Source organism: Limanda limanda, chromosome 4 (genome assembly GCF_963576545.1).
Source record: "Limanda limanda chromosome 4, fLimLim1.1, whole genome shotgun sequence".
Lineage (NCBI taxonomy): Eukaryota > Metazoa > Chordata > Actinopteri > Pleuronectiformes > Pleuronectidae > Limanda > Limanda limanda.
This window is the reverse complement of record NC_083639.1, coordinates 1,498,547-1,511,086: the sequence shown is the minus strand read 5'-3', so window position 1 is coordinate 1,511,086 and position 12,540 is coordinate 1,498,547. Positions and strand designations below refer to the sequence as shown.

At 39.5% G+C, this 12,540-nt stretch overlaps 1 protein-coding gene across 1 annotated transcript; it reads right to left on the bottom strand.

Moving 5' to 3' along the window:
* Positions 1 to 2,091: 2,091 nt before the first annotated feature.
* Positions 2,092 to 9,447, bottom strand: igfn1.3 (immunoglobulin like and fibronectin type III domain containing 1, tandem duplicate 3). Its single transcript, XM_061069130.1, has 24 exons — positions 9,396 to 9,447; positions 9,112 to 9,234; positions 8,879 to 9,012; positions 8,685 to 8,784; positions 8,541 to 8,582; positions 8,412 to 8,457; positions 8,128 to 8,311; positions 7,920 to 8,021; positions 7,645 to 7,801; positions 7,278 to 7,550; positions 6,705 to 7,162; positions 6,608 to 6,656; positions 6,402 to 6,526; positions 6,166 to 6,307; positions 5,777 to 6,070; positions 5,391 to 5,687; positions 5,139 to 5,318; positions 4,866 to 4,994; positions 4,479 to 4,787; positions 4,280 to 4,365; positions 3,959 to 4,151; positions 3,045 to 3,341; positions 2,187 to 2,513; positions 2,092 to 2,096 (listed from the first exon to the last, which is right to left on the bottom strand). Exons 1-24 carry the CDS (start codon positions 9,445 to 9,447, stop codon positions 2,092 to 2,094), a joined length of 4,104 nt encoding a protein of 1,367 aa, XP_060925113.1.
* Between the last annotated feature and the right edge of the window lie 3,093 nt (positions 9,448 to 12,540).

The window sequence follows — 12,540 nt, the reverse complement described above, 5'->3', positions numbered from 1 at the left end:
GTTTTTTCACCATTTTTGTTCACCAAATCCTCCTCCACTGGAGGAATACACGACCCTGGTTGAGAAGTTCATAGATTGGTATGATAGCAGCCACCTTCACCTCAACATCTTAAAAACCATGACCTATATATACAAGATGGTTGACGTATTTCTGCGTCCTCCCACTATCAAAATATCAAGCCAAGTTATTCTGGATATGCAGCGATGGGTCAACTTCTGTCAGCTTTTCCTTGTAAATGTCATTGATTAATTGTTAAAACAACATTGTTAAAAGGTAAGTTTGATTGGGTGGAAGTTTCTCCAAGGAGTCACAATTATCTCCTTCCAACATATTGTTGCTTATTGCTCTTAAACTAATTTTGCTTTCTTAGTTCAAAGGTTGGATTCACCGGTAACACAATGTACCACATTAACACACTAACAGTAACACAGCTATTTTAACACTAGGCTTATGAGAGAATAAATAGCAGCTGGAAACAAATACATTTGAAGTAAGGGGGTAAATAAAGAAATGATTGTCTTATCTGTAAAAGTTTTTTTTTTTCATGTCACAGAAAAACAACTTTTACTTAGTTACTTCACACTTTGAGGGCATTTATTTGTTTGTTATTGGTCTTAGTAATAACAGAGCTATGGTCAGTTTAGTCAAGATTGTGTGTGTGTGTGTGTGTTTGTGTGTGTCAGCGTGTGTGTGTGTCTGCGTGTGGATATTTCAAGCAGTGTAATAGAAGTGAACGCGAGACACAGGAAATATGACTGTTCTCAGGCATGGGAAGCTGATATGAGAAGCTTGATGTTCTTGGAGGCTTTTATTGCGAAGGGTCACTAAAGTCAGGAGTTCTGAATTCCACCATACAAACAATGACAAAACAAGGAACGTTATATAACCCAACGCTGGGTGGACGACAGTAACCTCATCTGTGTCTGTGTCGGCGGACTTACATTTTTCTATTTATTCATTGCAGAAAATTGAAATACTGCTTTTACTTTATATGCTATTGGCCTGTGGTTAGTTGTTTCTAAAAGCCAAAGCTTAGTACAGTCAACTCCCAGTGAAGGGCTGTGTCAATAACAAGATGCCGAGTGGCTACTGTATAATGGATAATTTTAGTCTGTCGCCGGACCCTTGCTCAGGAAGGTGTGCGGTTGTTTGCAAGGTTGCACTTGCAAGTCATGCAAAGGAAATTTTTATCATTTATGACTTTCTATAAGAGACTCACATTATCCTCTGAAAGCGTGCGAACACATGTTCGCAGTAAAGGAGAAATTCGAAGCCATGTGACAGTTGGCAGAGCGGAGGCGGCTCACGTGAGGTTTTAAAATGAAAAGACACGATATATTTACCTCACAGTTGGGCGACAGTTACGTGACAAACTGAATGTGACTGCAGCAAACTAACATGTCATGTAGTCAAGTACTTGTAAAGTCTTGGGAAGGAAATAATATATTCTTAATTACTTGATGAATGTAAATATACAAATACATAAGAAAAGTTTATCTTAGGCCAATTAAAAAAAATTCAGCTTTATATTTGTGATATTTTCTTTAGCATGCTGACAAAAGTATGTATCTCAGAGTATCTTGCTCTACATTGATTGACAGACTCTTGACTGAAGTCAGGTTAAAGTAAGACACGGCAGTTCACTTTGAACAGGTTTATTTACATTTTTGAAAAATCCTCAATGATGAAAATATTACGAATGAACACACAAAACCACTAAATTTGTATGATCAAATTGTCAATTTACCAATAGGTAGTTGCTTCAGAAGAAACAGCAGATGGAACCTTGTCACAGCTCAAGAATAAAATAGGACCATAAATAAACATGCCGGATTAACATGTCACTAATGTTGAATCCCAGATGTCACGTCACTATCTCCTCAATGCGTGTGGAGAATAAATTTAGCATTTAGCGTTTTTTTAAAGCTTCCAAACACAAAAAACGGTCTTTTAACCTTTATCTTTGTCATCACAGTTTATTTAAATGCATTAATACAATAGTTCACGAAAAACACTGATGACTGGAGGTTTCAAATTGGGAAATCCTTTTTTATTCGAGCACTCGTCTTCAGGGTTTCTGGACCGCAGCTTCAATCTGATGTGGAACGGGAGAGAAGGGCGTTGTTACAACATATTCCGCAAGAGGATCCGAATAATACTCCAATGTGATGTGTATTTTCTTTACCTTCAACAACTAGTTTCGTTGTGCACTCCACTCTGCCCAGACTATTTTCTGCCACGACCATGTAATCTCCACTGTCCTTCGGCCCGACTTTGAGGATCACCATGGAGCAGACCCCACAGGTGTTGGTGATGAGGTAGTTGGTGTTGGTGTTGAGGCTGATGTTGTTCCTGTACCAGGTGATATAGGGTCGGGGATTCCCCGTCACTGCACAACTCATGTAGCACTCGTACTTCTCCGGACTGTTGTGCGTCTTCAGTGGAACGGAGAACAACGGCGGCGTCTCGAAGCTGCAGTCCTTAGAGGCAGGGACGTTCACTGTAAATTTTTCTGGGATTGTAAAAGAGAGAGAGAAAGAGAAAGAGAGAGAAAAGTGCAGTTGATAAGGATCAATGCAGTTTTCATTGCTATTGTCTTATTCACTCATCTCGACTCAGTGTGTATATTTGAGGAGGCAACATTTATACCAAATGTTGTTAGTTTTAACGGTGCTTTGAAATTTGTTGTACAGTAAAAATGTGAAAAATGTAATGGCAACAAATTGGTGAAAGGCAGTTTTCTGATTATTCTTTGAAATGATTACTCTTACGTTGTTACTCTTGGTATTGATTCATCTCCCAATTGTTTTTTTTTCTATTTAAATTGTTAATCCTATGAAGTGTACGTCACAACCTCTCGAAATAATGAGGTCAGACGCAGCAAATCGTCACTTTTTAGAGGCTGGAATGATTAATAAGGGCTGCAAATGGGAAAATTGGTCTTGTCCAAAACAAATTTTGTTTTATATTGTGTTGATCAATCAGTTAACTAATAGTAAACATTTTTTACGACACAATTTTGCAACACTGACGTTAAACCTACCTTTCGCTCTCTTCACTTCCCAGATTGCTGACTCGGAGGCTTCGGAAAGCCCCATGTCGTTCTTGGCGTAGACCCGGAACTGATACTCTCTCCCCGGCATGATGTTGATGGCAGTGAACTTGTTATTGAAGAGATGGTCGGCCATGATTTGCCAGGTACGCTTCACGGAATCCCGCTTGGTGATCATATAGTGCAGCCTGTCGTCTTTCTTCTCATCTGGAGACGGGGTCCAGGAGACTGTCACAGTTCCCGACACGTTCTCATCCAGCTCCACGGGGCCTGGAGGCTTCGGGTCATCTAGAAACGTGAAGGAATCCAATGTTTAGTATCTGTATACATCAGTTTCTAATGGCCACAGAGGGGAAGCCTACACACACACACAGTCGTTCTCTTTCTGAATGTTCCCCACATGTTGCTTAAATCCAAAGCAAATTCAGACTATAGTGAAAAAGTTAAAACCTTTATTTCTTTATACACTGTTTATAGTTTTGCATATAAATCTATAAATAAATTAAACATACATTTAAGACTACAAATCTCAATCACTTACAGCTTAAAGGTTCAGTGTGTAAGATTTAGGTGAAAGGGACTTATTGGAAGAAATTTAATATAAAAAATCCTAGCAATGTTTTTACCAGTGTGTTTCATCTAGATTGTATAAATGTTGTTCTATTTACCCTAAAATGGGCCTTTTATATTTGCATACTTTATATTTACATCAGAAGTTGGTCCTCTCTAGGGAGGCAGCCATGTTTTTTACAGTAGCCCAGACTGGAAAAACTAAACACCGGACGTGTGAACAATCATTTCGCCTTGTTCAGAAACCTGAATGATTTTACATACTCCCAAAAAATTCAGCTCCACACAACCTTAGCTACAGATTTCACTTTTATCTGAGGGATTTAGGTCTGTACCTGTAATTCTTATCTCCACACTGGAGGTTTCTTGACCAACAACGTTCTTCACAATTATGGTGTAGATTCCGGTGTCCTGGCGTTCTGATGAGAAGATCATCAGCTGTGATGATGTGTCCGTGTTGCTCACCGTCACATGTTTGGGCACAGGCAAGCCGTCCTTGAGCCAATTAATTATTGGTACTGGAGAGGCCTGTCCACAAGAGGAGATACACAGCTTAACTTGGGTTTATACTTTTTTACTTATTCATGAAATGTCTAATCTGCATCTTCCGACTGGACATTGACTTAAACTACTTTTGTATGATTATTATACTGAACCTGAAAGTTAAAGTTGACTCGAGCAGCATTCCCAGCTCTCATTACCATGAAGTTTTTAAGTTTTTTGTCAGTGAATTGAGGTCTCACTGTAACAATGTAGGAGGAGAGAATATTAGAGAAAAAGCAATTTAACGAAGTTAAAATGTGTCAACGCTTGACTGTAGATAGTTAATTGTTGCCTCAGTGTCCACCGATTCACCTGGAGGTGGCATCGCAATGATGTAGTTGTCCAACTCTTGAGGCTCACCATTTCCACCCTCATTGGTGGCTACAACTCTAACCCAGTACATAGCCATAGACTTCAGACCCATAATTGTGTAAGAGTTGACAATGATTGGACTGGAGTTACAGCTACTCCACTCTGGGTTTTCTGCTGGTCTAAGCTCCACAAGGTATCCTTTAGCCTCATCCTGGACCCCTTCCTCCTCGGTGGGTTTGGTCCAGCCCAGAGATAAGGTGGTGTATGTGGAGTCTGTCACCCTCAAGTCAATGACTTTACCAGGGGGCTCTGGAAGATTCAGTTGACGTGTAAGAACATTTGGGAATGTAGATTCAACAAAAATGTGGATTTCGGCCTGTTACTCACTTTTTGGATCTCTTGCAAACACGAATTCGGAGGGTGCGCTTGGTTCTCCTGCTCCAGAAATGTTGATTGCTGAAACACGGAACTCATACGAGAAGCCCTCAACAACATCCTTTACTGCGTACGTTTTCTCTGTTGACATGTAAAACAGTTTGATTACAATATTTTAAGATGAAAAAATAAAGTCCAACTTTACAAGTTCAGATCTAAAATCAAGCCTTTAACAACCATATCACTGGAGATAGTCAATGAATGTGAAATGTGACTCAAATTAACCTTTAATGGGCTCCTCAGGCGGGTTGACGAGGCCCCACAGATTACTGCCGTTTTTGCGTTTCTCCACGTTGTATCCGGAAATGTTGGTTCCTCCGGTGTTAGTAGGCTCAGACCAAGCAAGATTGATGCAGTCTTTAAAAGCACTAACAATCTTTGGCATAGAAGGAGCACCAGGGTAGGCTGAAACGAGGAAATGGAAAAAACTTTTCAATTAGGTTATTCCAAAAAACACATTATTTATTTGAGACTTACCCTTGGTCCCGGCCTGAATATCGTCTGTTTCCAGCATTTCACTGATGCCATGATCGGTTTCAGCTCTGACATGGTAGCAGTACTTTCTGCCATGATCAACATCAGAGTCCCTGTATTTGGGCTCCGGGCCAATCTTGCCTAGTTTTTTCCAGCTGTTTCGGCCGATCTGCTGTCGTTCCATGACGTAGTCAGTGATGGGGCAGCCGCCGCTGTCTTTTGGAGGCCGCCATGTGAACTCAATGCAAGATGATGAGCTTTCAATTATATCCACAGGGCCCATGGGTGGGGTCGGTTTGTCTATAGTAACACAAAAGAATAACTGTACCGATGTGCATGACTTTTATTCAAATTAAGAACATGCAGTGTCTAAGGTGAAGCTTACAAACCTAAGACATTAAGCTGTGTAATGGCCTCAGCTTTTCCAAATTCATTTCTGATCTTAATCTTAATTTCTCCTGTGGTCCTGCGTTTGCACTTGGTGAGAACCAGACGACTGTTGGAGGAAGATTTTTCAATCTTGATGTTGTCATCCTCCAACAGCTCCTCGCCTTCGTTGTACCACTGGATCTTCATCGGCTCTCGGCCAACAAATGACACATTAAACACTGCCTCTTTCCCAGATTTGATCGTGACAGGTTTTATGAAAACAGCGAGGTCATCTGTGTTTATTCTTGGAGGATCTAGTAGAAAAACATACATCTTTGAAAAATGAGAAGAGCATTGTACACATTTTCCCAGTGGTTTGGCCTTTATCTTTTGCATCTGATCACAATACCTTCAATAATTAGCACAGCTTCTGTTTTACGCCCATCGGCTTCACATCGGTACTTCCCAGCATCCTCTTCTTGGCAGTTTTTGATAATTAGTTTGCGATAAGTCCCGTCTTTAACGATACAGACGTCATCTGTAGCTGTTATCTGTAATGCACGGAAATGCACAAATGTTAACACACCTAAATCTAACGAGCTGGAAGGTAAAAGCTGCAGCTCCATCATCTCTTAAATCCCTCACCTCTATCCCTTCTTTGAACCAGACTCCATCACATTCCTCACTGCTCAGTCTGCACACCAATTCTGCATCAGTGCCGATGACGGCATTTACATCAGAAAGTCCACCGGTGAAGAAAACTCCAGGGTCTGAAAGGAAGGCAAACTTTTCATTTGGAACAGAAAAAGTACTTAAGATTATATAATGTACTATGTCCTGATGCCTCTCACCGATGACCGTTTCAGGAATAAGTGGGCCTGCCCTCACTCTCTTTCTTTTCTCTTGACTAGGCTGCTCTTCTTCTTCTTCTTTTTCTTCAGCTTCTACCTTTTTCTCAGGTTTTGATGGAGTAGATTCAGCTGCTTCGGACACTTCCTCTTCTTCCTCTTCATCCTCCTCCTCTACAACTGCTTCTGCACCTTCTCCCTCTTCTGACTTTGGTTTTGGTTTTGCCTTTGCCTTTGCCTTAACCTTTGCCTCTGCTTTTGGCTGCCCATTGGCTTCGGCTTTGGCTTCTGCTTTAGCTTTGGCTTCTGCTTTAGCTTCTGCTTTAGCTTTGGCTTTGGCTTCAGCTTCAGCTTTAGCTCTAGCTGCAGCCTCTGCCCTCTCAGCTGCAGCCTTAGCAGCGGCGGCTTCTGCCTCCACTTTTAACTTTGCAATCATCTCATCCCTCTCTTTCTGTACCTTAGCATTTTGTTCTTGAGCTATCAACGACAGATCAGGACCACCACCACCTGCCCGGGTTGTTTTGCGAACTTTCTTCTTTCCTTTTAGATCTTTGTCCACTGAAGAAAAAAAGTAACAGAACCTTTTAAACGTGTATTGGGCTTTTTTTTTCATTTTTGATTGACTAGTGTTGAACAATATGAAAAGATACAATTTGAAAAATGTAAACAGTACCTTCCACTATAAGCCAGGAACTGGAGGATGCAAGTCCAACCACTGCTGCATAGATTCCTTTATCCAGTGGCTGGCAGTCCTTCACCACCAACGTGTGGATCAGCATGTCGTCGGACACAAGGATGTCATATTTTTCCCCTTGCTCCAGTGGGGTATTTTTAAACTTCCAAGTTATCTTTTTCATTGGTTGCGAGATGAGGCACTCGAACATGGCGTCCTCTCTCTCCTCTGCTTTCACGTCTTGCATTTTCACCAAGAATTCTATAGGGGGAACTGTACGAAACACAAAATTACGGGTTAATGTGAGATCTGCTAACATTTCATACATGTAATTCTGTAAATGATAACTTAGGATGCATTATCTCACGCTTCAAATCAGCTGAGAAGATCTTAATTCCATCAATCTCCACTTGGTACAATCCCGCATCATCCATGTCGACACCATTCATGCTAAACTTCTTTCCCACTGTTTTCAATCCGTGTTTTACCTCTGTTTCAGCATCAAAAGGAATCATAACTCCATCCTGTTCAAACATATGAGGTCATACAAATTATATATATATATATATATATATATGTATGTCACATTGTATGCTTTCATCTATTAACTAGTAAGAACATATTTAAGATGAAATATCTCACCTTAAATAGGAAGATTTTGCAGACAGGCGCTTCATCTTCAATCTCTGAATCATCAACAGGTTTCAATTCAACGGACTTCAGTAGGCTTAGTCTTTCAACAACCTGTTGTCCAATAGAAAGTTAGCTGAATGTTAGTATGCTTGTATTTTCTGCCGCTTCATTATGAGGCTGTCAGTTTACATGAAGATGCTGTTGAAATACACTTTACCTTCACCTCTTCTTGCTCCCTCTCTTCCTTCATCTCACTTAGTTTTTTCAGCATCCAACGGAAATTAGTGATACCGTACCGTGCACAGATTTCCTCATACTCTTTCTTGTCTGAACTCAGCAACTCTTCCCAAAACTTGTCATCCATGACTGGTTTTTCCTCCTCTTTCGGCTCAGTGTCAACCCTACAAAAGGATAAAAGCATAAATTACTTTAAGGTAATGATTATACATAGCAAGAAAAAAAACGAAGTAAAGTTTGCTCTTGCCCTGAATCAGTTCTTACACTGTTTTCAAGGACTTTTTGAAATCCTCTGGTATTTCCCGGACAGCTGCAACACAACAAGCAACACGGTTACAGTTTTAATTCAGTCCACGATTGACTGTGTTATTACAAAGTAATTTAAGTGTGTACCTGTTCTGGATTGTTGCAAAGCTTTGCTCTTTTTGAAGCCAACTGAAATGGAAAGAAATACATTCAAGTGAAACAGATGTAATATATCATCATAGTAAATTGGTTTGGATTGAATATATCCTGAAATAGAAGCGAGTGACGCACCTTCAATAACATTAAGGGTTGCCGTGACAATTGCTTTTCCAAATTCATTTTTCGCTAAGCACTTGTATGTGTCGGCTTGATCCACCGATACATCCGGCAGCTGTCATGAAATGCATGGATAGAAAATTTGATTGCAGTTTTGTTTTGTGGTTATTATTTGAAAGAAGCACAGTGACACATTGTCATGACCTCACCTTTAGCTGGTATTCACCAGAACCTGCATCGAAGGAGATATTGTACCCTTCATCAATTTCTCCATTATTTCTCAACCAGGTCACTGTTGGTGTTGGTTTTCCAGTAATCACTGCTCTGAAGATTGACGGTTTTCCTACAGAATCGGCAACAATATTATCATGAGAAATTGTCACAGTTGAGTGAGGTGAAGTTGAACGCACGTAATCGGAGGTGGTATTTTACTTGACTTTACCTTCTTGAACTGTCATAGCGATTGGTTTCCTTGTGAAATCTGGCGTGCTCATCCCTTCTGGTAGTTCCTCCACATATTGGGTGATCATAACTCCTGGCACGTTGGACTTCTTTTTAATTCTCACTGTTATTAAATTAGATGAATGGCATTACTTACAATTGATGAAGAACTTAAAGAATCATTTGATTGAACCACATTGCTTTAAGAACTTTGACAACAAATGTAATGATCTTGCAACTTGTTATTTGGAAATTAATTGACATGTGAATTCTTCGGTTACTCACCCTGCCCAGGAGCGGTTGGCTCCACATCCTTGGATTTGCGTATCTTAAACATCTTGACAACAGCTTATCTGTTAATGCACAGGTATTACAAAACACTGTTTAGTTTGCGTATGCATTATTAATCAGTCTTTGTTTAGAAAATTCTACAATTACAGATTAATTCGTTCCCATGTCAATATGATGGGATTTCAGGGTAATCTTCATCTGATGGAATGTCTTGGCCACTGTGAAACTCCATATGAATTCCCATCTGTCTGAATCTCCCACAGATGGTCTGAATCTGCTCTGGCTATCGCTCACCGCTGTTTAACTATTGGATTACGGCAGCGTGCTTACTTTAACAACCTGATGTTAGTGCACTTTTAAGTAAAGCCTGTTCTTGGAGGAGACAGCACAAATGTAATGGGACACGATTTATTCATTATTCCAAAAACAGAAAGTGGGTTAAAAAATATTTCAGTGTGAGTTTTATGACGAGACATCGCTGCTTAAGAGAGTGGAACTTATTTTGGGCAAATCTTGTGCGGATGCATGAGTTAGTAATTCGATCTGTACTATAAATGTAAGAATTCCTGAGATCACTGAATAGCTGACATTCCTGAGTGACTGGCCTAGTTTTGCAGGCAGTAGGTCGAGGTGGTGTAAACAGCTGACGTTTGTCAAAAACATCTCTGTATTCGGACCTGTTCTCTTCCTCTTTCACCTTTCTGAAGGAATTAGTTAATTAATCAGCAGATTTCCTGTCGGCGGTTGAAAGTCATAGTTTATAGTTGTCTCATTAAGTCAAAGTTGTAGAGATTATATAACATTTTAATGACCATCTAAATCACGTTAAATTGTGTATCGTCATTATTGTTTATGCAGTGTACATGACAAATTATACTATCATAAATCAGCAAGCAGTAATGTAATTATTGGATCTACAGAATATCTTAAAAAACATGAAAATGCTAATATTATACTGAAATGTGACGTGTGATGTAGAAAGAAGCTGTGTTTGTTTATGCTTATAGTATTTTTTAAGAATATTTATAACCAAGATATAAGAGAGAGAGGTAGAATTTGACCTAGAAAAAAAACGCCATGTTTAAATATTACTACTTCAGACAGAAGGTTTGATGCAAACATCTTATTGTATCCTGAATATAAAGTAGTGAGACCACTCGGTCTTGTCTGTGTAAATCTTACTTACTTTTGATGATCTCATTAGTCCACTGACAGGAGCCTTTTGTTTTGGGATTATATTTGATGGCCCCTCAAACTATTCACATTAAATTTAATAACAATTCAAATAAGATCCAAGGTTCAGTGGTTTATCGCCTTATCAGCGTGAATATTTAGAATTTGTCTTTGTCAGCTAACTTAAACAAACGCATGAAAACCAAACTAGCAGAACCACCCACTCAAAAGCATATTATACATCCAACAAGGCTAAAAAACAGATAAAATAACAAAGGGTGAGATACAGCTGTTAACATTACAGTGCATTTATTAAACAATGAATCAAGTTATAATAAAATTAGTATAATATTCTGAGTTCTGTCAAGTACCCACATAGTTAACTGATTTGTACATGGTGCACTGCTCTGGACCTATATTTTTAGCTTTCCCGAGGGTTTTATGAGTGAACTGATTTATGAATACCCTGTCAGGCCCATGTATTCAATTTCTGAGCTCCATTTATTAACGGCACAGACTTTTTACTTGCGGTAAAAAGCTTAAATATAATACTAAGGAGTGATTTTCAGTCAGAACACATTAAAGACTGTGAGTTTAAAGGCTCTGCTCTGTTCTTCAATCATCAGCTTCCCAGGTCGTCTTACATCTGCACTGACTTTTGCTTTTTGTTCCCTTTAACGCATTCCATTAATAAACTCTGACAGTTTGTGAAAAGCAGGTCAACTAATTCACACCATCACAGTTCAACTTCAGAAAATGAAAATGTATAAATTGGTGTCAATGTCGATCTAAGATCTTATGTAATTTAAAACAAAGTTGATTTTACATGTCAACTGTGTGTCCGTCAAATAAGATTATAAAATACACACCTATCTTCACACATTAGACGATAAAATGTTGAGGATTTGCTCATATCTTCATATCTTTAATCACAGTGTTGATAATGATGATGTGTACTTACTAGTTTGCCAAGTAAACTGCTGAGTCTGAGTGGTGTGTTGCCAGCTTCCAGCTGATTCCAGAGTGTGGGCTCTCGGTTTTAAGAGGCAATAAAACCTTTCGGAGACACGCAGAGCCCCAGCTTTTTTTCACTGTGGCTCGTGCGTATAGGTTTACTGATGTGCACTTTGGCCCTATGGTGCCATAGGTTCTTGAAAACGAGGCACCAGAGGAAATGCAGCAGCGAAGCTCCCTAATCCCTCCCTCAAAACTTGAATGAAGCTTTGCTCCTGCAGCAGGGTGCTTTCGGCTGCCCATGGGAACTGACACATAGAAGTGGCTCACCATTAGCTTAATTGCACCTGTGGGCTGCCTGATCTTCATCCCAGCATTTAACAAGAGTAAGTTGGGTTAACTGTCATTTACATTAAGATTTATTAGCTCATTGCGTTAATGATTTGTGTTTGGTTTTGTGTGTTATACAAATGTCAGAGTTAATGAACCATTATTTTCAAATGTTGGACGCCTGTTCTCTGAAGTAAACATTTTGCATGCATTTTCTCACTTGTTCCCTGACTCTGTTTTTGGACAAAACCAAAAAGCATCAATATGATACTAATTAGCTACACTTATTTTTGAGTGCCTGGTTAAATCCTAAACAGAACATAAACAAGTTAGCAATTATTTTAGCATTGTAATAATCACTTCTCCTTGACACTGAGTGGGTTCATCCTAAACTGGTCAGTCATGGTTAAGGCCAGAGTGCAACTGTTGAACCCTCTCTTCTTCAGTGACACTAAACTGGGACCAATGCCTGACCCCACAGATCTGCTCTGAGCGGTAACACAAGAAGACGGAACATAAATTACTCTCATAAAACTTAACAGAGGTGAACAAGTGGGATGAATTCTCTTATGCAACACTTTATGTTTAACCTCGAACCATATAGCCATAATATATGCTAAAGCCACACATGTATACTATCATAGCATTTCTATTCCTCTTTAGTTTTAACTGGTTAGTTGTG

Excerpts from the sequence above, each read along its gene's own strand:
- igfn1.3 (XM_061069130.1), bottom strand. The coding sequence starts at position 9,447 with ATGTTTAAGATACGCAAATCCAAGGATGTGGAGCCAACCGCTCCTGGG. Across the intron at positions 6,527-6,607 it reads TATTCCTGAAACGGTCATCG|ACCCTGGAGTTTTCTTCACC; the intron begins GTGAGAGGCATC and ends CCTTCCTTTCAG. Across the intron at positions 4,995-5,138 it reads GCCTGAGGAGCCCATTAAAG|AGAAAACGTACGCAGTAAAG; the intron begins GTTAATTTGAGT and ends ACATGTCAACAG.